At 39.8% G+C, this 24,632-nt stretch overlaps 1 protein-coding gene across 2 annotated transcripts in view; it reads left to right on the top strand.

The window, feature by feature from the left end:
* THSD7B (thrombospondin type 1 domain containing 7B) overlaps nucleotides 1-24,632 on the top strand; it is a 529,845-nt gene that overhangs the window by 213,044 nt on the left and 292,169 nt on the right. For both annotated transcript variants that reach the window (XM_030580720.1, XM_030580719.1), the window contains exons 5-7: nucleotides 3,133-3,302; nucleotides 14,032-14,187; nucleotides 16,195-16,392. In XM_030580720.1, the coding sequence (XP_030436580.1) occupies nucleotides 3,133-3,302; nucleotides 14,032-14,187; nucleotides 16,195-16,392 (524 nt within the window). The remainder of the gene's footprint in view (nucleotides 1-3,132; nucleotides 3,303-14,031; nucleotides 14,188-16,194; nucleotides 16,393-24,632) is intronic.

Below are 24,632 nucleotides of genomic sequence, written 5' to 3'. Positions count from 1 at the left end.
AACCTGCTGCAGTGGCAGATCACACAGAGGAGAACTTGTGTAAGTTTAAAAACCAAAGACATCAATTTGTCTAGTACTTAGAAGGTAATATGTAGAGATAAATAGTCAGACGGCTCATCCTTGCTCTCTGAATAAAAAAATTGACCTAATTTAAGATGCTAAGTGTTAATAGAGCTGCACAAAATATTCAATGTCATATTTAAAGTATCTGTATTTCATTTCTATGGAAGTGTATTGAGATCCACATAGAATGGCCATACTGGGTCAGACCAACGGTCCATTTAGCCCAGTATACTGCCTTCCAACAGTGGCCAATGCTAGGTATTTCAGAGGGAATGAACAGAACAGGAAATCATTGAGTGATCCACCTCTGTCATCCACTCCCACCTTCTGGCAATTAGAGGCTAGGAACATGCAGAGTTTGGGGTTACATCCCCACCCAGCTTGTCTAATATCTATTGATGGAACCATCCTCTAGGAACTTATCTAATTCTTTTTTGAACCCAATTATTATTTTGGCCTTCATAACACCCTCTGGCAATGAGTTCCACAGGTTGACTGTGCAAATGACTGTGTGTGTGAAGTATTTCCTTTTGTTTGTTCTAAACCTGCTGCCTATTACTTTCATTGGGTGACCCCAGTTTTTTGTGTTATGTGATCGTTTTGGCACAGCAGCTCTATCTGCAGCACACCTGGGCAGAGTAGGTATATCTATGCAAACATGGTCTTCTGAATCCTCCCTCCCCCAGTTCATCACTAGATGTTAGGGGAGAGCTCATTCAGACCCTCCTTACACTAAGTGCAGGGAAATGCTGCTGTATGGTAGGGTTGCGATACAGTAGATGATAACTCTAGTATATCCAATATCTCTCTGGTATGGTTGATTTTTTTTTTAACTGACAGCCAGTGTGCATATTTAAATCAACTAATACATGAGTAGAATTTTGCTTTTCATAAACTCTTATTGCATCATAGGGTCTGTCTGACTGATAAAAGCAACACCATTGAATTGATATGGTTTTACCCTCTACTTTAAAGTTTTTCTGTTGATAAACAGGCAATGACTACAGCACATGGTTGCTCAGCAGCAGAATATCCCCTTATTCTGTATACTGCAATTCTAAGGGAATTTTCCAACCTTGTAGACAGATGAGGTTTAATTATGTCTGAGCTGAGATACATTTAGTTATGTTATATAATTTTGAATGCTAATGGCCTGATTTTTCAGAAGGTCCAGAGCCTAAAATTATGCTGATTTAAATTAGTGCATAAGTGCCTAAAACACGTATTTAGATGATGAAATAAGGACTTATATATACTTATTTTTAGGCATCTAGTTTTGAAAATTGGGCCCTGTATACTCTAAAAGATGTGATATTTTAATCTGCTGTGGGGAGAAATGTGGTAGATTACCTTTTTCAATTAAGTGTGATTCTCTGTCTTCATGTGAAAACTGGAGACCTGCATTAATACTGAATATTAGAAAAGCTGTGATAACCTACAAAAAGAACTTCTCTACAAAAGAATTCTCCATTATAATTTATGTATTGTGGGAGTACAGTTATTTCCTACATGTCATGTACAGACTATATTCCTCTTTGCTGGTAATAAACCATGTGAATGTATCCAAATGTGCACAAGATATACTGCATATTACTTAAAAGAGAGCAAGACAGCTAATCTGAAAAGTACCTGTAAATTAGAAATAATTGGCAATATTCACAACATCTTCCATGAAGATATTACAAAATTCTTAAGTGCTTTGAGGCTAGAAATGACTGATATTCACAAGATAGAATGTTTAGAAAATGTTGAAGTGTGCTCAGGCTTTTTTTGCAAATAATTTGCAGTTTAAGTTTCCTTGTAATTTCTATGCCCTACCTACAAATATTTTCTAAAGACAACACATAGAATTTCAAGCTGGAAATCTTTCTTCACAAAAGACATCCAAAGGTGCATACAGTTATGATTTATGTGACAAGGTAAACACATCATGCAAATTTAACAACCAGTGAAATTGAAGTAACAGGAGAGTGTATTTTGTTTTGGAGGCAAAGGAAGGAATGAAACTGATTTTGCACATATTTTAAGAAATTAAGACCATATGGAGACTGAGGGAATATGGAGAAAGGAAGGCAATAGAAAAGATTGCGGAAGACTCTAAGGAGGAATATAGATAACACAATACGTGCGTCAACAGAAACATAATACTTGGTTATTTATATAGTGCTTTTTTGTCTGTAGATGTTAGTTTTTCACATAGGAGAGGAAGTATCTTCTCCATTTTGCACATGGTCAGTTGTTTCTCAGACTGGTGTCCTGTTCATTGGATCTGAGATTGTCAGTGCCTCTGAAAGATCCCGACACTTGTAGATGAGATGGGAAAACGTGATTTTTGTTTGTTCCTTTCCATAGTTTTAATCAATTCTTTTTTTGGCAGATCAGCTATTTTTAACCTCCATTTGCACCGTATATTCTAATACACAAACCCTCAGATGTATCCAATTCAAATGTGGGTGTTTTTCTATGTGGTACTTACATATTTGTGTGTAAGAATTTAAACCTTTCCTAAGTGTTTAATTTCTTTATTATACACGAATTAACTATGCTGAGAAAATACTTTTTATCTAAATCTGATGTGTGTCACAACTTCAAGAAAGAGAAATTAACTCAAGTATTGCAGTCCTCTTCTGGAAGCAATTGGTAGTACCCAATAAACCCTGTAACTTTATGAAGCTATCACTCAGAGACCAAATCCCAAGATGTTCTTGAACACTTGGCACTCTGTTGACTGTGCAAGAGTTCAGTACCTCTCACAATTAGGTCCTTAGTTATTGACAGAGAGATATGGCCTTGTGACCTGAGGGCAGGATTAACAGCCAGCTTTCAGACTTACTCCCTGTATGGAGCAAATCACTTAATCTCTGATATAGAAGTGTGAAAAATTCTACATAAGTACTGGATTAATGTATTGCCTGGCACTGGTAGGTATGTCTTGAAGTAGGAAGATGTACGACAAATATTAAAGAGTTTGCATACTAAAGAACAACAAATTTCTAATATAAAGAACCACCCAATTCATCATAGTCTTCTATGAAACCTTGTTTTACACACACTATTTTTCTTTCAAAGATTTTCATGGAGGACTTCCGAATGGAAAGCATGCCAAGTTACTCTCCTCCTTGATGGACAGGACCCTCGCCGACATAAGCACACAGCCCTTTGTGGAGGTGGAATACAAGTCCGGGAAGTGTACTGTGTCCAAAGTGTGATAGAATCTGGGACACACAAATTAAAGGAAGGTATGTTGTTAGAGGTTATCCTAAAATGCCTATTACAGGGATCTATAAATTGGAAAGGTAAAGAAAAATATTGTGAGACTCATCAATAGCATGAATCTGCATGCTTTTTTGCTGCCACTGAGCTGGAAAAATACCTTTGTGGGTAAAGATAAAAATGTCTCAGTGGCCTGGTAATAGACTCCATTGGAGTCATGCTGCCTGGAAGCTGGATGAGGGAGTCAGTGAGCTCCAGACCCAGCACAGCATGTCTGTGTGGAGATTCCTTGCCTCCCATGGGTCCCCCCATGATCTGAAGGGTTCTGGGTTTGAAACCACAGCCCATCATGTGTGGTCATGGGGACACACTGTCTCCCACTCTCCTGTCTCTCTTGGAATGAGTTCAGTCTTCCTCCTGTCTCACAGGTCGGGGAGGAGGGGCAGACCTGCCTCACCCCCTTGTCCCCATTTGTTGAATCCACTTGGCCATTTTTTGGTGTTGGTTCAGTTATTTATCAATACAGTCAAACCGCAGAGTTACAAACACCTTGGGAATGGAAGTTGTTCGTAATGCTGAATGAAACATTATGGTTGTTCGTTCAAAAATTTACAACTGAACGTTGTCTTAATACAGCTTTGAAACTTTATTATGCAAAAGAAAAATGTTGCTTTTAACCATTTTAATTTAAATGAAACAAACACAGAAACAGTTTCCTTACCTTGTCAAATCTTTTTTTAAACTTCGCTTTATTTTGTAGTAGTTTGTTTAACACAGGACTGTACTGTATTTGCTTTTTTTAGTCTCTGCTGCCACTTGATTGTGTACTTCCAGTTCCAAACGAGGCATGTGACTGATTGCTCAGTTTGTAACTCTGGTGTTTGTAACTCAGAGGCTCTACAGTATGTCAGGCTATTTCTGATATGGCTTAATCTTCTGCTCAAGACTAACACACAACCTTTCTTATGACTTGATGGAGAAAGCCAACATAATAATGACGCACCTTCTGTGCAGGCAGACAGACAGGTGTTGGAGTCAGAGGAGTTATTTTGCTTTTGGAAGAGTAATGAGCGGATACAGATGCATTATGAATAATTTATCCTCGTCTTTTTTATCTGCAGTGTGTACTGCTCCTGTAGAATATGGCTTTGAGCAGAGATGGTAAAATAGTAAGAACAAAACATTGCAGTTTAAACTTATTTACTTACAAAGCCAAAGCAAATCTTTAGGACATGCAATCTGCCACTAATATCTGCCTGCAAAATAACCTCTCAGACTATAGAAAAACAAGACTTCATTCAGTCCATATACAACTGCTTCTTCTCCTGTTCCAAGAAACTGAAACCTTGGCTTCCCAACACACAGATTTCGTTGTTCTTCATTATCTTGCACTGCATGTGTCTCATCAAGTGAGGAAACTGTTTTAGTGACTACAATAGGATAAAATTTTCGTTCTCTTTCTTACCCTCACAACAGTTTCTTGCATTGACAAAACCACTAATGGGCACGTCCACATGCAGTAAGCCTCCAAACTGTAATTGTGCTTGAACTTTGATTTGTATTGTGGTAGCACCTAGCAGCCCACTCACGGACCTGAACCCCATTGTGCCAGATGCTATGTAAACACAGAACAAAAAGGTGGTCCCTGCCCCCAAAGAGTTTACAATTGCGTTATGTTAAGGCCTTTATCCAAAAGTGCTTAGCATTGTTACTACAAGCAATGTTCTCTGCATAACTTCCAGATGTGATGAACTGCTCTGTGAGATTGCTTGTGGCTATGTTTGTGGCTTCCACAATGGAAAGAAACCAGTGTTGGCTGAATCTTTTCAGATCAATCTGAGAAGATTATCTCGGGCATTGTAACCGACCGTACTGTTTTTGAAGGAAGACTTAATTAAACACTGTGTCAAATGTATTGTGGCTTTTTGTGTGCGTCTTTCATAAGACTTTTTTTTAAAGTGAAAATGTAAAGACAAATCTATTTATTTATATACAACATCTTGATTCAACTTCTCACCAGAATGCAACTTCATTTCAAGGGTTGGCTGGAAAAAAAAATTCCATTTTGCAAAAAAATTTCAGGTTTTGAAACTTGTTTTCCTTCGAAAGCAGAACAAAATTGAGATTTTTAGAAATTTTAATGGAAAAATTGAGAGCACAAGCTCCAACAATAGCCTCTATAGCCTGGTGCTTAGGGCAGACACTGGGGGTATGGAAGAGCCAGGTTCAGGTGCCTGCTTTGGTCTCCCACATCTCAGGTTTGTGCCCTAATCACTGAGTCTTCTCCAGGAATGTCTCTCTTGTTGGTTCTCTGTCAGAAATACCATCTTGGACTGGAAAAACTTTCCTGACAAAGCTTTATTCAAAACCAATATGTTTCTGGAAAACCTTTCAGTTTCAACTGAGAAAAGTTTGGTGAAAAATTGTTTGACTAGCTCTATTTCTCTCCCCACCTGCCCCTACCCGTTTAGACAAAGAATACTACTGAACTATCTTGCCAACAGGCTTCTAGATCTTGTCTCCATAGGCTTTGGCATCTATAGTATATTTTCTTAAACACCTGTCTTCCATACACACATGAAAAAAAACTAAATTCTTAAATATCGTAAGTCATTTATTTTCCCTTATGGTACATAGTATAAGAATTTTGGTGGCAAATTCTGTTTTAAGTCACATCAGTGTAAATCCAGACTAATTACACTGAGTTCAGTCGAGTTTCTCTGGACTTATGCCAACATAGTTTAGAACAGAATTTGACCCTTATCTCCAGTTTTTGAATTTATTCAAACTTTTCTTTGTTCAAAACAGAATATATCCTACACGTCATATGGGCCTTTACATTTTTCCAGAGCAGCACCAAAACCTTTTGGGAGATCATATCCCTGTTTAGGCAGCTCTTGATCTCTTTAAAAACAGTAAATGTTGCCCAAGGGGGTGTCATGCAATAGGATAAATACATATTTGTGTAAATGAGGAAGGGTATTAGCAGTCACTTTAGACTCGTTAGCCAGCTGGAACATATAAAGGACTTGTACTGTATTTGAATTAGCACTAACCCTGTCCTATATTCAATGTGCACTGCTCTTCAAATTCATGCCTATATTGGTACAGCTGCAGGAAGAAAAAAATCAATTTATGACAAAGAAATTTAGATTTTGGAGACTCAGATCTTTGAGTCCTGACCTTCCTGTCTTGTTTGTGAAAGTATTTGGAAAGAATAGGCTAGAATGTATTGGCTATAGGAAAATATGACTAGTACCCGGGGAGAAAGATAACTGATGGTCAGCAGTGTCATGAAAGGATCTTTGTTTGCTAACTGAGTGTTGCTACTGAAGCAGTACAAGTCCTTTATATGATAATCCAGCATCTGAATTAGTGGATCCAATTCAGAGTAACCTTTTTCTCAGGTAAGAAACCGGCCCTTTCTTATCAAAATTACCTGGCTTCAGAAGATGACTGTACCTCCACAGTGTGAAATATATTCAGCACGCCTATGTCAAATCTGCATTGTTGGGATGTTGAGCTATTGATCTAACATTCTGTGAGCAGAATTTATAAGATTAAAGTCAGATAATAGAATAATAAATATGTAACAGCTGGCTTCTTCAATGGAAACCCTTTGCAAGCAAGACAAACGATTTTACGCAAATCTTTGGGGTGTAAAGCTGGCATGATTTAAATTTGTAATTCAAGATCTTAAGGGTTTAAATTCATGAGAGAAAGCAACCCATTTATCACAGAAGTATAACATTTTCAGTTCTCAGTTGTCTGGAAGCTAGCTGAAGTGAAAGGAGCAGATTATATAGAAAATATTTTGAAGGTAAAATACCTAACTTTTTTTAAAAAAATGTGATTTGTTTCTCATGAAGGTATTTGATATGACATGTAATATTTACTCCATTATTACTGGTGCATTTATTTATAGAGCTATTTATTATATGGTAAGTAGTTAGTCTGCTTCACCCAATCAATTTGCATGAGACTGTAGATTTTAGTTCAGTTTCTTATCTTTGAAGTCTAAAAAAATCAAGTGTGCATATTTATATTTTAGGGCCATTTATGCCACTGGAATATGTAAAAGTCACTCACAGATCAGTGATAAGGGCATTATATTTTTGCTTATTATAAAAACAGAATTACTTAATTTCTTTGTTGACCAAACTGGAACATCCACAAAGAAAAGGACAGTCATAAAAAATGAAGTTTTACTTAGAATAAAAATATCCTAATTTTAAACAGTTAGTGGAGGGCTAATCTCACACTGTTCCAAGGTTTGGTTCAGAGCCTTTCCTGAAGCGTATCCAAAACTTCTGGATTCCCTTCCCTTTCTTCTTCATGACTTCTCTGGCAATGTGACTTCCAAGTACATTGTGACCTTTTCTCAAAGCTTTCTAGTATCCTATGACCCTTGCTTTTTTCTAACCAATCTTCAACAAGCTACCGGCACACCTTCTCTTCCCATGATCACCTTCATTGATCCCCAGTATCCCTACTCCCTTAAGACTCTTCCAGTAGGATTAATTCAAACTGGAACAGGTTCAGAGACGGGCTACAAGGATGATCCGAGGAATGGAAAAACTGCCTTATGAAAGGAGACTCAAAGAGCTTGGCTTGTTTAGCCTGGCCAAAAGAAGGCTGCGGGGGGATATGCTTGCTCTATATAAATATATCAGGGGGGTTAACGTTAGGGAGGGAGAGGAATTATTTAAGTTTAGTACTAATGTAGGCACGAGGACGAATGGGTATAAACTGGATATTAGGAAGTTTAGACTTGAAATTAGACGAAGGTTTCTAACCATTAGGGGAGTGAAGTTCTGGAACAGCCTTCCGAGGGAAGTAGTCGGGGCAAAAGACTTTCCTGGCTTTAAGACAAAGCTTGATAAGTATATGGAGGGGATGTTATGATAGGATTGTTAATTTGGGCAATTGATCTTGGATTACCACCAGATAGGTCTGCTCAATGATCTGCGGGGAGATGTTGGATGACATGGGAACTGAGTTACTGCAGAGAATTCCTTCTTGGGCGCTGGCTGGTGAGTCTTGCCCACATGCTCAGGGTTTAGCTGATCGCCATATTTGGGGTCGGGAAGGAATTTTCCTCCAGGGCGGATTGGCAGGGGCCCTGGAGGTTTTTCGCCTTCCCCTGCAGCGTGGGGCACGGGTCGCTTGCTGGTGGTTTCTCTGCAGCTTGAGGTCTTCAAACCAATTTTGAAGATTTCAATAACTCGATCCTGGGATAGGGGTTGTTATAAAATTGGATGGGTGGGGTTCTGTGGCCTGCCTTGTGCAGGAGGTCAGACTAGATCAGATTGGTCCCTTCTGACCTATTAGTCTATGAGATTCTCAACTGCATCCCTCCTACCTTCTGCTAGTCAGTCATAGTACTTACAGTAATAAACACTATGCCCCATTGTAAATGTTTGCCAGATATATTTCTATTGTGGTGGCACTGAGATGCACCAAGCAGGATTGGGACCACGTTGTACTAAGAGGTGAACAAACACAGGAAGACATCTTTTCTTTTCCAAAAAGTTTATAATGTCACCTAATTCATGCACCAGGACTTTCTGATTGTTCCTAAATATACTGAATCACCGTTGCTTCTGGCAACCTATTATTAACTTCTTTCCATTCTGAGATTAGCCTTTTATTTATACTATGAAGTAGTTTTCAGTTGATAATGGGTCTTTACTTCTCACCTTAGAAAGGGATTTTTTATGCATTTATCAGACACAGGATGCAGCAAGTTTCCTTAACAGTCTCATGTGAGGAGCTAGTGTCAGAGCCATTTCTAAGCTCAAAAAAGATGATGCAGCTATCCTTTGCCCACTATTTTGTCATCGCTATCAAAACAGTGTCTTTCAGGCTGGAGACATATGACTTGCCTTTACAGAAGTTGTGATTATTTGTTTCTATTGTATACTCATTTAGGTGTTTTATATTGTAATTCAGACTTCAATGATTTTCTCAACTAATTTCCTCTAGTACAGAAATAAGAGTCACTGGCCTGTATTTCCTGGCATCACCAATAACAACTTTTAAAAATGGATACTATCCCTGTCTTGGCCTCTGGTAATTAACTCTGTATGATTCTGCCAAACATTAAAAATATATTGACTTCTGTTGTGGTGGATATGAAGATGTATTGTCCTGGGAGGTGAATACTGACTAAAGTGAAGGCAAAGTTGAGATACTCCTTAAGGGACACTAAATCTTGACGTTGTCACATTGTTGTGTGTTCAAAATAGGTTTGTCACAGATACCTAGAAACTTCTCTGTTCTGGCCATGAATTTCTGAAATGTTTAGGTGTTCATTTTAAACTAACAATCTTGAGAGATTAATTTAAAAGTCCAGGAGAAAGTATTATTTATCTTCTGGGAGGAGTGAAAAATAGTTTTGGGAAGGCTTTCTGTAGTTAGGATGTGCATTCACTCTCTGGTTAAAGAACATTGTTCTTTATCTCAGTATTACCTTGTGTGAATGTAATAGTCGAAACTCACTGCATCAGCGTGACTGTATTTATTAGCCCAAAATTAATTTATATAAGTCACTGCTATAGAACCTGGCAGTGTTTCAATGAGTTACAAGATTTGCATTCAACTGAGTTTTCAGGCTTATTCTACAGATCCAGAAGAACATGGGATTTTTAAAAATAGGAACAAACAATCTATAGTAAATGGGCTGCTATTTGATTCAGGGGCATTGACCCAGAAATTCTGAGAGGAAACAAGTGTTATCAAGCTGAAAATATGACATTTTTTCCCAAACAAAGTAAATGCTTTATTTACAGTACAAGTGCAATTATCAAACAAGTTAGAAGGTGCAATAAACCCTGACCTTTCCAATACATAGGCAGAGGTCTAGCAGCTCTGTCCATTTATCACAGCAATACACTGAATTCTCTCCTACTGACCCTTTGCAATACAGCATCCTTGATCTAGGACGGGTCGGCAATCTTTCAAAAGTGGTGTGCCGAGTCTTCATTTATTCACTCTAATTTAAGGTTTCATGTGCCGGTAATACTTTTTAATGTTTTTTAGAAGGTCTCTCTCTACAAGTCTATATATTATATAACTAAACTAGTGTTGTATTGTAAAATAAACAAGGTTTTCAAAATATTTAAGAAGCTTCATTTAAAATTAAATTAAAATGTTGATCTTACGCTGCCAGCCCCTCAGCCTGCTGCTGGTCTGGGGTTCTGTTCACCTAGGCCGACAGTGGGCTGAGTGGGACCTGTGGCCGGGACCCCAGCTGGGAAGGGTCTGGCAACCAGAAACCCAGACTGGCAGCGGGCTGTGCGGGGCCAGCAGTCGGGACCCCAGACCGACAGCGGCTCAGCCCACTGCCGCTCAGGGGTTCCATCCGCCAGCCGGCATCCCGGCTGCCGGAACTGCTCAGCCCGCTGCTGGTCTACGGTCCCGGCCCTGCCCACATACTGTGGGCCCATTCTCTTCCACTCTCTGCACTGAGCTGAGGGTGGAAGTGGACCGAGTACAGGGCTGGGGGTGAAGGGTCTGGCCAGGAGCTAGAATGAGGGACAGGGCTCAGGGTTGGGGGTGGGGACACTTACCTGGTCAGCTCCCATTTGGTGTGAGGGATGCAGGTGGGAATGTGAGTGGGGGTGCAGGAGCTCTCATTTGGTGCTCAGGGTGGGGGATGTGCGGTGTGCATGGGATGTGGGGGGTGCAAGAGTCAGGGCAGAGGGCTGGGGGCATGTGAGGGGGTGCAGGTGTCAGGGTAGGGGGCTGGGTATGTATGGGGGTGCCAGAGTCATGGGGTGTGTGTGAAGGAGTCAGAGTGCTGGGTGGTACAGGGCTCAGGGCTACGTATGTGTGGGGGAGGGGTCAGGGCAGAGGGCTGGGTGATTGCTGACCCAGGACCGCCCCCCTTGTCCCAACTACCCCCTCCTGGGACCCCACCCCCATCTAAGCCTCCCTGCCCCTTGTCCCGACTGCCCCCCTAAGACCCTCTATCTGTTCCCTGACTGCCCCAACCCTTATCCACACCCCCGCCCGCAGCCAGAAACCCCTGGACTCCCATGCCTATCTAACTGCTCCCCGCCCTCTGACAGGACCCCCAGACCTCTGGACCCATAAAAGCCCCCCTACTCCCTGCCTGCCCCAACCCCTCTCCACACCCCTACCTCCTGACAGCTCCTCCCCCAGCACTCCCAACTCATCCAACCCCCCCAGCTCCGTGTCCCCTGACCCCCCCTCCAGAGACCCCCCCACCCTAACTGCCCCCCAGGACCCTCCTTGCTCCCTGTCCCCTGACTGCCCCGAACTCCTTACCATGAGGCTCCCCGCTCATCCGGAGTTTTGTCGCCGCCGCGCGCGCAGCCCAGCCCAGCCCCGCCCTGCAGAGCGCTGCGCGCGCGGCAGCACGGCCCCGGATGAGCGGGGAGCGGTTTTCCCTCCCCACGGAGCCAAACGCTGCCCCGCGGGAGCGCGCAGTCCTGGCCCCCAGAGCTCTGCGCGCGGCGGCAGGGCTCTAGGGGAAGGGGCTGGCGGTTTGCTGCGCTCAGCCGGCGCTCCGGCCAGGGAGCGCGGACCCTGCAGCTTGCCGCGTCGGCAGGCTCCAGCGTGCCATTAAAAATCGGCCTGCGTGCCATCGGTTGCCAACCCCTGATCTAGGATGAGCTATTTCTGCCTTGTAGGATGTTGCATGTTTCTTTGAGTTCTGTCATTTGGCAACGAAAAGAAGCACAGAAAGAGACACTTTATCTTAAAACTGAACAAAGAACTTTATTTGAATAAGGAAAACAGCATTACCCATAAAGGTATTCAGCCTATTTTTCTCTGCTTTCCTGCAGAGCCTTTACCCATCTCGTTCCTACAGGTTGTCCTGCTACAGTTTTAAAGAAATACTACGTATATAGTCAGACAAATTAAAAAAAAGCAAATAAAGCTCCGCTGGAACTCAGAACAGGGTCAATCAATGAACAGTATCCTTGAACTAGTGGGAGCCACCCTTGAGTTTGGGGTTGTCTGCCAATCAGATGGCTAGACAAATAATGGAACTCTTTTACAGATGGTCAGTTCTCTGTTAGAGTTCACCTGGCCCTTGTGTGGCAGGAGAAGCAGTGCTTTTACAGCTACCATGTCTAGTCGAAATGACTTAGCTCACGTAATACTGTATTAATGCAGCCTATTCCTTTTTGTTCTTATTTCTGAAATACAGTATTTCGTTACAAGTTTTCATCTCTGCAATATGCAAAAGTAACTACTGGCAGAAATTTGGAGGACTTTTTGACATTTGGCCATATCCATGAGCATATTTCTAATTCATCAAGTTATTTTTAGAAATGATATATTCATACTCTAAATGTATGGATGATTGCTACCATTTTTATTTCAAAATAATGTCAAGAGATGCACAACATGGCTGAAATGAAACAGTTATAGTAGAATGGGATGTGACTTAATTCTTAAAGTTGACTCTGTGCCCTAAAACTGATTTGCTTTCGTTTCTCCCAGTGAGTTACAAAAATGATAAATTATTTTGCTAAACCTAGTGCTGAGGGGATATTAACTAACACAGAAAGCCTCTTGATAAAAAAAAAAAGCCTTATGGTTAAAATTCTAATATTTATCTTACCCTTTCTGTCATTTGACTTTTGCAATCTGTAGAAAAGGTCTATTTACTTTAGCAGTAAGGTGAATTGGATTCCTGCCAGCTTGGTGTAGTCCCTAAATGAATATGTCAAAGGCAATATTGTTTTTCAGAAATCATTCAGAAAGCAGTCTTTTTAACATTAATAGTATCTTTCATTAGTTTTCAATTAAATTTCATCTATTGCCATTTAATAGTACAGTTATATCCTAGCGTGCCTTAGGAGCAAGAGATATGAATTCTGAGTCCATGACTTAGAATCTAAGTTGCTGCTCAGTGTTCCTGTATCTGAACCGGAAGTACTGGCATGAAAGAACTTTGGGCATTAATGTTTGCTGAGACAAGCACCAAAGCCTTCTGTGAAAGCAATTTAAGACTGTGGTTTCCTTTAAGCATAAAATGGTAGAACATCAGGAAGAAACAAAGAAATGTTTGCTAATGCATATAGTTTTTGAAAACACTTTTTTTCCCCAGTCAGTCCCATGGTCCCTTCATTGAATGTATTGTATGTAAATAGATCTGGGCCATATCGTCTTCTAGCATGGAGAGTCTTCTGGAATTGTGCAATCTTTCCATCACGCACAGCCATGGAGATCTACATAATTGATGGTGTGAATGAAGGCAAGATTTGGAACAACAGCTGGAATTTACTTAAACCAATGTGGTGCATGAGCTAGAGGAGAATTTAATTAATCATCTCATCACCATTGGTTTCTGCAGTATTAATAGCAGTAAAATGTAAACACTTTTTTTTTCCTCTATAGCAAGCAGACCTGACCTGAATATTCACAGGTCATGGATCTGCTGAGTAAGGTGTTTCATTTTTACATAGTTACCTTTCAGAGTGAAAATACAGCTGGTACTCTGATTCAGCAGTCCAGTCCTAGACTGGAAAGCCCTTAAACATGTGCTTAACATAATCCTGCATTTAACTGCTTTCCTGAATAGGGATGGACTTAAGCAATGCTTAAATATTTTGCCTTAGAACATAAAACACTTTGGGTCAGGTAGATTCTCTTTTGCTGCTTAATTAGAGCCTAGCAGATTGGGTTTGCTCCAGGGAACAAATGCCATTAATAAATTCAGAAGCTCTGTGAAGTTTATATGAATGAAACCACGTCCATAACTTCTTTTCTGTTTAGTCACTAGGCCAGCTGACAAGAAACTGTGTGTTGGCCCTGCTCCCTCTGCCTCCCAGCTGTGCAACGTTCCATGTTCTTCTGACTGTCTGGTTTCCTCCTGGTCTGCATGGGGACCCTGTGTTCATGAGAACTGCCAGGATCACCAGGGAAGAAAAGGTTATTTAACTGTTTCTCTCATATGCTACAGCCTGTAATTAGATCTGAATTAAACTCAACACCAGCAGGTAAGGATAGGAATTTAAAACAATTGGATCCAAACGTGGTTTCCTATTGAATTCATTTGATATAAGTTGGACCCAACAGGTGGATCCTAGGGTAGAAGGTGGCCTTTGATGTTTACATATGTCTGACAAAGTGGATATTCACCCACGAAAGCTTATGCTCCAATACATCTGTTAGTCTATAAGGTGCCACAGGACTCTTTGTTGCTTTTTACAGATCCAGACTAACACGGCTACTCCTCTGATATTTGATGTTGTATGCTGTTATTCTTGAAAAATATGGGTGAGATCCTTGTCCCTACTCCAGCCCCTCTATTTTTGGTAAAAGGGCTAGAGAGACATAGAGGGGCTCTAAAAGTCTTCTGGGAACTGTCTTAAAACTCCTGGTGTAGCGGGCATGCTGGGTGTGGAGCTGGAAGGCAGGAGGAGAATGTTAGGCTCAGAGTTGCAGCATGTAGCAGTGTGGAGATTCTGGCGGCTCATAATTGTAGCAGTTTTCCCAGGCTGCCCTTAGGTAGACATGAGGGCCTGTCTAAGTTATGCTGGGAGCAGCCCCCACCTCCAGGGTTGGGAGGTTTGTGCCTCCAACCACGATCTGTCCCATGTCCTCTGTCTGAGATGTTGGTGTAGTAGAGACTCAGAGGGAAGTGTGCTGTTTTCTGAATCACCAACACTACTTTCTGCAGCACCAAATGTTTTCTCTAGAAAATTTCCATCCAGGTGTGGACTTGCTTCCTCCAACTCTGCTGAGTCAGTGAGTCCTAATGAGAACATTGCATGATGCAGAATGGCTGCACACCATGGTAAATCCACTAATTCAAACCATGGATATAGCTAGTTTATACTCTATCATATCCAAAGCAAACCCATGCTGAAAGACACTTACTTGCATACTAGCTCCACTATTGAATACAGCATCATGACTTTTGTTTTCATTCAAATGGCATTAAATTATGTACTCAGTTCTTTATTTTGTAACTTTTTTGTTCCAATATTAAATTTGAATCTCCCACTTTAAAAGGATGTTATTTTGAGGGGGTCCAATATGAATTTTATATCTTCATAAAGCAGAGTAATTATTTCTTAGTAAACTGGTCTTTTGTATCTCAGAACAAGATTTTTCAAACTCAGAGACCCAGAAGGAGGTTAATTATGGTTTAGATTTTGAATTACTTGTTTGGTCGTCTTTATCTTTTTAAAATTGTATTCACATCATGACATATATAGTTCTTACTTTATGTCCATGTATTTGGGCATATGTTTTACATCCAAGTTCAATGAAAAGGCATGTGTTGGATCAAATGGCAGTGGAATTAGGAGATGGGTTGTGGTAGAAATCAAGACTCCTGGAATTCTGCAATCAACATTATGTTTGCAGTGACAAAACTGTAAATATAGAGAGATACATTTTGTCTTTTTTTGCAAGGCCAGTGAGGTTGCAAATATTTAGAAGGCCTTATGAATAAGGCTAAGATTTAGCCAGGGGTATTTTTAGTAAAAGTCATGGACACGTCATGGGCAATAAACAAAAATCCATGGCTCCGTGACCTGTCCATGGCTTGAACTATGTAACTCCGTCTAAATCTTGAGTGTTCTGGAGGGCTCTGGGAGTACAGCTGCTGGACTGGAGGAGAGGTCCAGGGTGCCCACTGGTGCTCAGAGGGGGGTGGAGGCACAGAAGACGACCTGGGACTGGCACTGCCACCACGGCTGGCTGGGGGTGGCCATGCTGGCCCAGGACCGCCACTGCTGGTGGGGTGGGAGGCAGTGTGGCTGGAATCTGTGACAGATTCGCAGCCTTACTTATGAACATTGCTGTACTGTTTTTTATTAAAAATATAGTTTGAAATGCCATAGAACTCCACATGCCCTATATATCAGCCTTTGCAGACAAAATATCTTAATACTAATGATGATAAATGTCTCTGTTCTGTCTTTCTAGGATTTAGAATGAGACAAAGGCATGTTGTTGTGGAACCCATTGGTATGTCTCAGGGTTGTCCACACTTAGTAGAATCTATTCCTTGTGAAGATCCGATGTGTTACCAGTGGGTCATTTCCGAAGGAGTCTGTGTACCTGATCATGGAAAATGTGGGCATGGAAATCGCATATTGATAGCCATATGCAAGAACAATAAAGGTAGGTGCAGCTAATTTTAAGCTGGTCACCTTTAAATGTGCATATTGTTTTGTGCGTTCCTTTAAAATCTATTTTTTGTAAAGGGCAATTGCAAAGACTTATTATTATAGCAGTGTATTTAATTTAATGTGAAACACCAGATTTTGGAATGGGATCTGAGTTTCCCCAAAGTCTAGAGCTGTTATTATCTGGGATTCTAGTTTGAGCCCATCTCTGATTAAAATAAAATGAGACACTGCTGCAAGTCATTTATTGCTGTTATGACTTATATTTCACCCCTCCCTAAATGAATATATTAGCAGTGTAATATTAATGGCCTGATTCTGCCCATTTACTTCCTGCATTCATATTATAGTACTTATGCCAGTACTCTTGTCGAGTTCAATAGGACTATTTGAATATGATTACTCAGCCTGAGTAAGAGTGTCAGAATCAAGCTCTTTGCATTTCCACTAACATAGCACTAAATTCTTTCACAAAAAAATCTGGAATACTTCTCTCATCATAACAGCTGTTTAAGAGAGCATACTGAGGAAAGCTTAGTTGTGCTGCCAAGGTTAATTATGCTACAAGAGTCTGATGTTATGTAAATGAAAAGAATTGTGCTGAGTAATACTGTATTTACTTGCCAGCAGTTTGAGACCGACCTTGTGTTCGGTTTACAACTTGTTAATAATGCATAAAGCACATATTTTATAGGAAGTTTACAAACAAGCAATGAGGGCTTATTTCTCATACACAATTTGAAATGCAGCCAACAGTTTCATCAGTCTCGATAAGGTCAATGTTGTCAGATCTCTAGGTTCTATTGCGTAAGGCATGATTTTGCAGCCCTTAATCACAGTGAGTTGTACTGTCGGGTCAAAACTGAAAAAGTTTGGAACTTGCCAGTTTAATGCTATATCTGAGATGGAGTTGATTCTTCCATTGCATGGTGTTTGAAGCCATTACAGGAAACAGTTCCAAGTCTATAACAAGTTGAGTTAATTGGTATGTGTTTAAGAATACATTGAGAGATATGGGGCATTAGAACCTGATCAACAATTAAATAACAGCAGCTAATCTGCTGAAGAGCAAAGATCCCTTTGAAATATGTATGAATGTGTATGTGGCTTTTTTGTGTTCCTAGACTTAGTGAACCAAATCCTCAGCTGTTGTAAATAGCTCCAGTGGAGTTAGGGATAGCTGAGTGTCTTCTAAGTGGTCTCTGGGGTGATGTGATAATAATTTAGGCTGAATTCTGCAGTGATGTGTCCGCAGGTGGATCTGGTGTGGTAGCCGCTTGAGGCTACCAGCTGGTGCAGTGGTTCACCTGCATATATCTTTTGGCAGGATTGGGAGCTTAAACTTGTGCCAACTTCAAACTCAGAAAAAATGTGCAAGGTCAAAAAGTCACAAACCTGGAATGATCTCTGATCATGGTAGCATGTTGCTCTGTAGTAATTATACATGCAGAGACATCCTAATTTTGGGGCCTCTCTCTGCTGGTCTGTCCAACAAGAAATTGGAAGTTTCGGTGTAGTTTTTTTTCACTTTCAGCCATTCAGCTCATGATGAGCAGTGTGTGTGTGGGGTGGTGGTGGGGGGGTTTGGTTCTGTCAGTTTTGCTTTCAACATTTACAGAGTGCTTTCCAGTTAGTCTCCCTGAGAATGGAAAAATACACATATATTCTGAATGTCTACTGGAAGTGAGAGAGTGATTGAAACCTCTCTTCTAGCATTGCAAGAGTAGCACAAAAATCCCTTTTGAATTTCAGCAGGGGATTTTGGACAGTTTCTTTATTGTCACTATAACTGAACATTTGTTTTGCTTGTCCAACCCTAATTTGGGAGATTTCACAAGACATACCATAGCTCATTTGACAGGTTGGAAACATTCATGGATGCTCTTTTAAAATCTTCCTCAATCTCTATTGCAGTAGGATTTATTTACCACAGAATACTAGAAATCAAAGTTGAAAAAAGTGCTGTTTGTCGTCTTCATCCTTCTATGAATCTACTTAATACCATTAATTGCTTTGGCTATAGTTTCCAGTCCTTACACACTGCTGTCTTAGGCAAAATTGCCATTGAAATCAATGGACTATTTACCTAAATAAGAACTGTGAGACTGAGCATCAAAATTGTGCAGAGTCTTCAGTGGAACTAGTAACTAAACTGAGCTCTTAAGAGGAGGTTGTGACAAATCACAAGGCACACGGGGTATGATTGCAATAGCATAAAAGCAGTACTAATACTTAGAACTTACAAAGTTGATACATGTTCAAAGCACTGCATTGACTATTGTTCTGTTGTAAACCTTTAGCGTAGCTGCTTCACATGCTGATAGGTTCATTAGTCTCAGCTGCCTTTTCGGTGTCTGCTGCTGCATCCTGAAACTAGACACTTGTCTAGTTCTCTGATGCCAGTGTGCTATCCAATATTGACATCAGTATTCAGCACTGCATACATCTTCAGGATTGCTGACTTACTGAAGAGAAAAAGAATAAATTATTTGGGCCCTGGAATGTTACAAAACCCTATTTCCTTGATGAATGTAATACCTCATTAACAATAAAGTTCAGGTTGTGACAGGTACATTGAATTTAGAATACTCTGGTGGTTCTGTGTATGCTTGCATACCCAGTTTATTCCTCTTGATATTAATGCCAGCCTTTTCTCCATGACCGTCTTTTTAAGTTTTACCATATGTCAGGTTATCTTTTTTAACATTTCAGGGATGCTGTTCTGTCAATCCTTGCCCTGTTGGTAACAATCTTGAAGAAACCACAAAAGTGACCATTAATATTTTCTGGGGTTCCAAATGTGCCCACATATCCAAGTGTCATTTGCATCTCTTGATTTTATAATATAGATTAAAAATATTAGAGTAATAATTCACTTTTGATTTCAGCTGCAATTGTGATCTTAAATCTGCTATTTCAGACAGAGGATGGCCATGTAATCCTGGTTTGGTGCCCCATGGCTCGGGATGTCCACAGAGGTTCTGTAACTAGCAGTTGGAGCCCATATCTTTATAATTTGCTCTGTAGTTTTTTTTTTCATGGCTCAGTTATGGTTAGAGTTGTGGAGAGTGTAGGAGGACTACAGAGTTCATAATCTCTGTTCATAATCATCTAATTATCTCGTGCTCTGCCTGTCAGTTTATTGCATGCATTTGTTGGCTCTCATTTTATTCTTAGATTGTAAACTGTTTGGGACAGATCATCTTTTTGCTGTGTGTGAGAACAATGCCTGGCACAATGAGGGTGTGGAGAGTGGGGAATCCTTGACTGATGCCCTGAAGCAGTATTACAATATAAATCATATAATAAAAAGGATAAAAGGGAATAATTTGTGTAATGGAGAGGGATTTATACAAGATGTCTCATCCAAATAAAATGTTTCCATAAGTGGGTTTTTATTTAATTATTCAGCAGTTACTTCATTAGCAAGACACAGTACTTAAAAGATCAGTGTGCAATATGATAGGCAGGGGAAAGACAAGGAAAGCTTAAAGCCAACTGAGAAAAGATGCATGTGGTAGTATCACAGGTTAGATTGTTAAATTGTATCCTTAGCAGATCTGGGTGTATAATTCAAAGCAAGTAGTTTCTATGACAACTCAACCTTTTCTCTGTCCACAAATTATCTGTGAGCTGATCATGATTTTCTCTAATTTGTTAGAAATTATTTGTTGAGCAATTTCAATGAATAATTCTCTGTCTTCAACATTTTCCTGAGAAGTTTGTTGCCAGTATTTGATATTTGAACCCTCTTGATTGGACACACAGGTGAGAGAGTGTATTACTGTTTCCTAGTTGGATGAGAGTAACTCTTGAAATATTCGCATTCATTTTTTCTTTGCACAAATATGGTCTATTTGCCTAAAATTCACTTGTTTCCGTGAATGGTTCCTGCCAGTAGACTTTCTTTCCTAAAATATTCTTGGTAAGTAGATACAAAGACGTGACCAACTCTTGTTTAAAATACAAATAAATATTTGAGCAGTGTTTTTTGCAAAATTCGTATAGCTCTAGGTGGCTCTCCAGGTATTACTTGGTAGCGACATATACACTTGAAGGTTGTATACAAGAATGAATATTCCATACAGTACCTAGAAGGAAACTCAAGATTGTAATAGCGTTGAGAGCAAGCTCTGTATGTAAAAAGATCAATCCAATTAGGAGGTTAAATTTGCGTGGCTTTGTACGAAATTTCCCAGTTTTTTCATTTAGATGCCAAGAAAAATTAATGTTAAAACACTGTTACTGTCTAAAGTTCAGATGGAGAGATGTGGGAACTGTCTTAATTATTAGTATATTCTCCCATCCACATTAAGCTGGCTTTTTTTTAAAGCAATTGTAAACACATTGAAGCAATATAAATGCTAACGAGGAGCGCTGGAGCGTGATTTTAAGAAATGTATATTGTGTTGCACGTAGGCTGTGAACAAACAAAGGCTGTGGTTGGTAGTTCATTCTACTTTCTCTGTTACATACTTAAAATAAATGAAATGAAATAAAAAACTTTCATAATATAACAAGTGTGACTCATGCAAATAATCTATCAGTTTTTTCAAGTATTTAAAAAATGTTAGCATCTTAAAATGATTATTAGGAAGGGTGAATTAAAATAGTTTTTAGTCCTATGGACTGAACCTTAGCTATGAGCAATGTCTGTAAATTGATTATAAAATGTTTTTGGGTTTTTTTATTTTAAAGCCGATCAGTCAGTGTTCTGCTAGTCAGCAATCTGGTTTATTGTAATACCCATAGAGTCATTAGTTAGTTTGCCTTTTGCTGGTCCTATACCAAGCAAGAAACCAAATTAATAACAAAAGATTATTCTGTGATACTGAACCAAAATAAGTGTCTATGTGATCAAACAGAAGAAAAAATGTTTTGAAATAAATTAGCAAAAATTGGTAAATCTTGCATTAGTACTTTAGAAAGCAGACACTATTGTTCTGTGATTTCACTGGTTTAATATTTTCATACCATGTTTCTAGATACTAACTATAATCAAATAAGTATTATTTCTAGTTAGTGGTAAAACAAGAGAATGGAGGACATGAGAAATGTAGGATCCGATCGTATGCATTGTTGAGCACTCTAATGCCTTTTCACGCTGCAGGTTGAGGCCCTTACTGATACTGGAGTTCTTTAAACTGTGTGGGACTCTTTAAAGATAATAGTCTAGAAATAGAACACGCTATTGTCCTTATTGTGGGAGCTGTCTTGGTGGCAGAACAATTACTAAAGTATTCTCATTGAGACTGAGAATAGAATGAAAAACTGATTGGCTGCAAGCTACAATAATAATTTAAGCAAAGGGAGTTAGCAGACGTAGATCTAGCTGTAATTATACCTCGTGTCAACCCAAGGAACCGTAGCAGTGATAGATATGGGTCTGCACAAGCAACAGGAAAGATGATTTATGAAAATCAATTCTTGCTGTGTGGAAAATGAATCATTATCATCATTTTAACTGTTACTTTGGGCTGATTTAAACAATTTTGTGCTTCTAATACTAGCGTTTTAAAGACAGGACTCAGGAGTCTTTACAGGGGCTGCTGAATGCAAGAAGCATACCAAACAGGAATATTCTTTCGAGTTTCTTTACTAGCTAAGCATTCCATGCTGGTTTTCATAATGACCATTTTAAAATGGTTTAATCCTATTGGTAGGTTTGCTTTTTTAGAAGAAATCAATATAATACTTCTAATGGCTCCAGTCACGCATAGGTTAAATATGATAATTTCCTTTTATTTAATCATGTTTTCTTTTAGAAACAATGCTTTGGGGTTTTACACATTCAGTGCTTGGAACTGGAAAGCATTTGTATCACTCCATCTCTCCCCGGCAGTTTGAGTTATCAGACCTTAAAATCACAACATTTTGATTACTATCTTGATATTTCTGTCCCATTCCCTCACTTTATTGTTGTCACACTGGGATTAAGGCAATGCAGGGCTCCAGACACACCAAGTGACGGGCAGCTATGGCTCCACTACTGTAGCCCTGAACAGTGACCTTGCCCCTTGCTTGGAGTGACAGGCAGTGGTGTGGAGGCATCCTTCTAACATGAGGAGCAGCAGCAAGGATCCCCTCTGTCACTCGGAGAGGCAAGTGTTTAGCAGCAGGGAGGCTCACCCTGGTATCTTGGAAAGGTGGTCCAGGCCCACTGCACACTTCCTCTCCTGCCATACAGAGTTCTCTGTTGGGATGTATTAGTGGGCCCCACCCCAGTGAAATGGGTCTTGGAGTCAGCACTTTCCTGAGATGCATCAGGAAGTTTGCCCCTCTCAGAGCTTTTTTCCCCCAGGCTATCTACAGACTTAGATAAACTCCACTACATCAGTTACACTCACAATCATGAGGGATAGAAACATACTTTCTTTTTTAAAGTGAAAAATTAAATTTTAAATATGTAAATGTAAGCTCAAATTCAGGATCTGTTGCCCTAGGTATGGACCAATAATAGTTATACTCCAATGCAGCCTTAAATTATTGTTCTTGTTCTCTTTCTCACATACGTACATGCTCACTTTAACCGTGAGGTGATTTTAGCAGCCAATAATTTCATACACTGCCACAGTCGGGGTCAAGGCTATACCATTTGAAAGCTGAGATTCCAAATTGCTATTAGCTCTACCAGTTCTTGAGAAAGCAATCACTGAAATCCTGTTGGAATTCAAGCTGGGACTGAAGGGAAGCATGGTAATCAAAGTGATGTCATTTTAAGATCCAACATTGTGCTCTACCAGGGCTTAAAAGGAATACATTATACCAGAAATGAGTAAATAAATAAATTTTGACGCAGTGCTGGTGTTTTGGGGGGAGGGAGGGAGGTTTTTTTCAGCTGATACTATTTCTTGCATTTGAACTGAATTCACAAATGGTTTTGGTGCCTGAAAAATGCATTTTTCAGCAAATTTATTATTAGCCGAAAAAACTTCATCCTACTCTAATCTATACCACTGGAAGGCTGGGGACTTTCTGGGGTGGGATACTAATTGTGGTGTTCTTAGCTATATAACTATATATCTTTATTTCCTGTACACCACAACTTTCAGCCTCTAAGAACTATTGCCTATAGAGCCAGCCAGCCAGCCATGTGTGTTCAGTTCATTATAGGCTGCCACAAAAAGATGTGTGCTCTCATGGAGATTTTATACTTTTTTCTTGTCTCTGGTTAATCTAAAATAATTCATTTAGACAGAAAAAAGTTTGTGAATGGAAAAATATAGAACTAATACTTGTAAAGCTTTCAAAATTATTTTGAGATCCTCAGGTAAAAGATGCTGTAAGTACAAAGTATTTTATTTATTCTTTGTTTGATGCATGTAGTTAATAATTTTACTAGGGGTTCTGATTTAATATGAATCTTTTCCTAGCCCAAGCCCTTATTAATGTTGTGAAGAATTCATTTTGAATTTTCCCATCCCTAATGGATTATTGGCAGTGTACTAAGTTGCACTTTCTGTTTAATTTCTCAGAATTGATTTATTCTGTTCAACGTATTGAATGTGAGTTGTAAATTTGTTGCCTTCCTGGCTTATGGCTAAGTAAATTCTTAAATCTTATGGAAGGGTGGTATGCCTGGATTCCAGCTGATCCTATAAATAAGAGCAGCATAACTTCACATTTTGATCATTTGTCCTCTTAGAAAATGAACCATAAAATAAATTATTTCATTGTAAAATTAATATAATGTGCTCATATTTTGATGCAACATGGAAATGAACCAAGCATGGACATAACCTTAAAACAGGGAATGGGGCAAATCAGGTTTCCAGATCCACCTATATATTAAGCAACGGGAGGGGGACTGAATTTACTAAAGAGTACAGATAAAGTGCTGTGCCACTAGTGATAAGGCATAAATGGGGAAAAAATTAAGAGATAAAAGTTTTATATGGTTAAGGACTAGGAGCTGTTATCTTTGGTTAAAGGAACTCTATAAAGCACTGTGACTCAGAAAGGGCCCTCTAAGCTTTGTCGATCTTGTTTGTGCTGTATGAGCATTAACACAGCAGCTTCTATCAGTGAAAGTTTTGCCTGCATAAGGACGGATGAAAAACTGAGGGTATGTCTATGCTTTGAGCTGGGGTGTGATTCCCAGCTTGAAGAGACGTGCCTGCGCTAGCGTTAACAGAGCCAGCGTGATAGAGTGACAGTGCGAGGGGGTAAGTACATAGCTAGCATCTCTGACGAGTATGTACTGAAACAGCTAGCTCTTCCCACCACTTGTGCTGC

This window comes from Gopherus evgoodei, chromosome 11 (genome assembly GCF_007399415.2).
Source record: "Gopherus evgoodei ecotype Sinaloan lineage chromosome 11, rGopEvg1_v1.p, whole genome shotgun sequence".
Taxonomy (NCBI): Eukaryota; Metazoa; Chordata; order Testudines; family Testudinidae; genus Gopherus; species Gopherus evgoodei.
This window is presented reverse-complemented; position numbering and strand designations above follow the sequence as displayed.